General features: G+C 46.1%; 1 protein-coding gene and 1 long non-coding RNA gene across 2 annotated transcripts; both read left to right on the forward strand.

Annotated features, from left to right (window-relative positions):
- The first annotated feature begins 497 nt into the window (after window positions 1-497).
- LOC109769576 (uncharacterized) lies at window positions 498-1,076 on the forward strand. The gene has a single exon (XM_020328305.4). It carries the CDS (start codon window positions 625-627, stop codon window positions 934-936), a length of 312 nt encoding a protein of 103 aa, XP_020183894.1. The 5' UTR covers window positions 498-624; the 3' UTR covers window positions 937-1,076.
- A 1,368-nt stretch (window positions 1,077-2,444) lies between these two features.
- LOC141042127 (uncharacterized) lies at window positions 2,445-4,278 on the forward strand. Its single transcript, XR_012203949.1, has 2 exons — window positions 2,445-4,059; window positions 4,151-4,278. It is a non-coding gene; the product is annotated as an uncharacterized lncRNA (long non-coding RNA).
- The last annotated feature ends 467 nt before the right edge of the window (window positions 4,279-4,745 follow it).

The raw sequence follows: 4,745 nt of genomic DNA on the forward strand, positions 1-4,745 counted from the left end.
TTATAGGTCAGGCCTATGACCCTACCCTAGGTCTATGTCATCATCAGCCAGTAAAAAAGCATACACATTAGAAATCTGCAAGAAAATGTAAGGCTGGTCCGGACAGATAGAGGGGGTTTGAGGGTTAGCGTTCGATTGAAAACTTTAAATTCTGTTGCCTTGTGAGGTAGCGTTAGTGTTAGTTTTGCCACCTGGTCCCATCGGAAAAAAAGGTTTTGCTTGCTGGTGGTTTGCGCAATTTAACTCTGCTGTGGACCTTTTTGTTTGCAAAAAGAAAGAAAAGCCTCCTTTGTCACGCCGGTGACCGGACACGCACCCGCCGGACGCTATCGAACGTGTCGTCTAGCATCACATGCAATGTTAGGCGTGTTGGTGCTGTTGGAGTTCCCTCATCCACTCGATAAACTATGTCCCACCATTTCTATATATGATTCATACCCTGTACCCTATACGATTAGATGAAATTTTTATCCGCAAAGAGGAAAAAAGAGTTCCTGACCCATCTCTCTGACGCAGCAGTGCTATCGCTCATTATTAAGGGAAGGATCCTCACACTGGGTGATATATAGTACTCCTCTTTGAAGCACAGGCCACAGGGCAGCAGCACCTCTTGAAGCAGAGACAATGAGGCTGCAAACGCAACTACTCATCTTGGCTTCCATCACTGCAGCGATGATCATGAGCCACGACGTCCTCGCCGGCACCACCCACGCGATACCAGTGCGCACGTTAGGCGGCGTCGAGGAGGACGACGTGGGCTTCGCGGAGCGCGAGGAGGAGGCATACCCGCGGAGGAGGGTGCTTTACGGCGACCAGTACATCAGCTACAAAGGGGTGCAGGCGAGCAGGCCGGCGTGCCCCGGCTCCTGCGCTGGCCGGGGGCAGCCCTACACCGGTAGCGGCTGCCAGGCCATCTTCGGCTGCCGCGGGCGTTAATTATCTTATCTAGCAGGTACTACCATTCCTATTTGCTTCCCTGGCTAAGAAGCTGCGTGGAGATTATGAAATGTGGGTTATATATGTATTTGTGTTGTTGGACGTGATGATTCTCCGGTCTTAATAGTAATTTTTCTTCTTGGCTGGTGTTTCATTGTGCTAAGATAGCGCTCTACTGTTTCCTTAGCCTTGTCGGTGTTTACGTGACTTGTACTATAATCCTTATGATATAAATGAAACGTGTATTACCCTGCAAAAAAAAACTCTTCCTTGTGGGAACAATGATGTGTTTGGATGAATTTTTAAGCAAGAAAAATGTTTTTTTTTGTTATTGGTTTCCAGGAGGTAGGCCTCCATGGCTCATCCAAGAAGCTAATTTAGGAATCTCTTGCATGCACCTTGTTAATTAATCAATCAATTAACGAAATATGTATGTGGTAACCGAAATCTTTTTTGCAAAACTGCCACACGAGCTAGGAGACGTTGGATCACGATCACGCGATCGAACCGGTACACAGAAAAAACACCCAAACAGATCGGACCCCACCCTAAGGAGAAAACCAATAGTGCTGCCCTCTCTTCGCTGACCTCGCTTCGATCCCCATTCCAGTCGCCGGCGAGCTCGCGCGCCACCATGGTCGCTCCCCCACCAGCGCGCCACCGCCTCCGGAGGCTCCTACCCCCGTGCCACCTCCGCCTCCCCGCGCCGCCAACACTCCCCCTCCACCTCCCCAGACCAGGTCAATTTGCGCCGCCCCTTCTACCTCCTGCGCGCCGCCGCGAGCCAACCACGCGCTGGCGACTAGCCAGAGGACGAGGACGTTGTCCGGTGTGCGTCGTGGACTGGCCCGTTGAGCCACCAACACTCCCCCTCCACCTCCCCAGACCAGGCCAATTTGCTTCGCCCCCTCTACCTACTGCGAGCCGCCACGAGCCAACCATGCGCCGGCGACTAGCCAGCCGACGAGGACGCTGTCCGGTGTCCGTCGTGGACTGGCCCATGGATAGAATGGATGCTGGTGGCGGTCACCGTGCTGGCAAGGCTCTGCCAAACCAATTTAGTGGATGGTCAGTCAGTCCCCTCGGCCATCTGTAAACTCTGTTTCATCTAACGTCTCTCCAGACTACTCATCTAGTTCTGTATGGATTATGTTTACTTGTGGCAGTTGCCAACATTGTGAACATTCAGTAATTCACTTGTGTTTCTTCAACTACTTAAGCAAGCAGTATTGATTTCTTAGATCTGAAACTTACCAAGTTAACTGATATGTACAGACTACAATTGCCTGCCTATCCTACTACCATGCTCGGCTAGAATGACGATGAAGGCGTAATCCTGGTCCTGTATTTCAAGATATCCAATAGCTTCGACAAGGAGATTTCTCCTCAGCTCAGGGACAACATCAAGGTGAGCCCAATTGATTGCATTTCATCAGCTAAATTTTTTTAGTACCCCAGACAAGTTTCTGATGAGTAATTGGTTATGCATAGTGTTATGAATGAGGAAATGGAGAAGGTCAAGGGGTTCCCGATGGACAGCAACGTGCCCTACACAGAGAGGCTAAAAATTCTGTCCGACATTGTGAACCCCAAGACCTGCAGCTTAGTGCAGCCGAGGGGAGGCTTGTGTAGACCTACAACCAGAAGCCGGTGTTGTCTTGACCTCAACACAAATTCTACAAGCTATACTAACCATTCATGCTTCCTCACGTCTCCATCACCATGCTCAAATTCATATATTCTTGATGCGCCCCAGATTGAAACATGTGCATATGTCTACTTATTATGATGTAGGGCTCGAAATACTTTGAGATCGACGTCGACGTGCACTGGTTCGGCTACATATCATGAAAGGGCCTCGAGACCTTCCGAGAGCGGCACAAAGATGGCGTCATCGATCTTGGACCGACCATTGAGGTACTTACGTTTCCTTATGTTATTGACCTTGGGATCAGTTGGCATGAAGAGTATTTTGTTCAGAGGAAGGCTAAAGTATGAACCTTATGCATCTGGGGCCTTATAACTTACACTATGTCATCTTGGTCACTTCTAGCGTGTCAGCATGATAACACTCACTTTGCTAACCTGTTTAACTCACTTTATTTTTGAGCATAATAACTTCAATTGTTTCTACCTGATAATTCATATTGATTTAGCTTGATAAATTATATCGTGCCAGCATTCTAACTCGAACCGCTTTGAATACTTATTTTTTTTTACTTTAACAAGATAGCTTATGCAACTTGATCAGCCTGATAAGTTATAATATGTCAGCCTGATAACTTGTGATGTATCAAAATGTTTAACTCTAACAGGTTTCAACACTCATGTTTTACTTCAACTTGATGACTTATGCAGCTTGAACCTGATAATTTATAGTATGTCGCCCTGAATAAATTTTAGTGTGTCAATATGATAAAAACCACTTTTGTTAGCCTATTTAACTCATTATATTTTTCAACATGGTAACTTGAACAGTTTCTAACTGATAATCCATACTGTTTTAGCCTGACAAATTATACCGTGACAACATTATTAATTCGATCTGCTTTCAAATAATTTTTTTACTTTCAACCCGATAAATTATGCAATTTGAGCCTGATAACTTAATATGCAAGCTTGATAACTAAAGTGTCACCATGTTTAACTCACAGTTTGTCAGCATGTTTAACTCATTCTATTTTTTTGCATGGTAACTTCATTTTAGCATGATAATTTATGATGTGTCAGCACAATAACTTGTATTGTTTCGACCGATAACTTGTATTGTTTCGACCGATAACTTGTATTGTTTCGACCTGATAAACCACATTTCTCTTTATCTTATCAAATGGCGGGGAGCCACATGAACAGGGGCTTCTCAATCCACCGGACGGCCATCCCCCAACGTTCCTTCATGCTCGTCGTAGTCACCCGCTCAGTGTCTCTCAACCTCAGGGCGGCCATCGGTGCCACCAAGCTCGCCAGCAAGGTCGTCTTGCTCGTCGGCGCCATGGTGCTCAATTCTACATAAGTGTGTCCTCCAGCTTCCTCCAGGTTACCGTCGTCGGCTTCGGCGTGCAGTACAACCTCGCCGGGTGGACCATCTCCAGCAAGTTCCAGATCCTCACTTTCCTCTACTCCGTAAGAAACCAATCAACCATCGTGCTTCTGAATTGCTTGCTACAGTAAGCAAAGCATGGCTTGCCGCTGATATGATTTTATCTGAATTTAGGGTGTGGTCGCGTCCGGCATGTCCTTCGTGATGCTGACATGGTGCATCGACCCAGGACCTAGCCTGGTCAATGGGAAATTCTGACCGCACTAACCTGGTCAGCTACATCATGCTTGTGCTAAGATTCATCAATCCATGTACCTAGTTGTACATTCATGGAACTAGTGAATCATGGAATCGACCCGTAGATAACTCATTCCACCCTAGTTATTGTTCAATATATGAACACTAAAAATTATTATTGCAAGAAGTTTTCTTACACGATGGCCTGAGGGGCTGCTAAGTTACCTGGGCCTAGTAACTTTTGACCGGGAGATAAAATTTGTTGGAACACACCTCGGTAATTCTCGTGAAAATAGCATGGTAATTTACGCACCGCATGGCTGGTAAGTTACATACCCCGTGCCCTATTAACTTCAACTCGGGGAAAAATACACTAATAACTCCGATAACTCCTGCCTAAATAGCATGCTAATTTAACACACCATAGACATGATAACTTCAGTGTCTAGTGCATGGAGAGAAGATTGGGAAACCTTTTTTTTTGCCTCCCGTAACTTCAGTGTAAAGAACATGATAATTTACGTAATGCAAG

Source organism: Aegilops tauschii, chromosome 2 (assembly GCF_002575655.3).
Source record: "Aegilops tauschii subsp. strangulata cultivar AL8/78 chromosome 2, Aet v6.0, whole genome shotgun sequence".
NCBI lineage: Eukaryota > Viridiplantae > Streptophyta > Magnoliopsida > Poales > Poaceae > Aegilops > Aegilops tauschii.

Bases quoted from the DNA above. Each gene is read 5' to 3' on its own strand.
- LOC109769576 (XM_020328305.4), top strand. From the start codon at position 625: ATGAGGCTGCAAACGCAACTACTCATCTTGGCTTCCATCACTGCAGCG.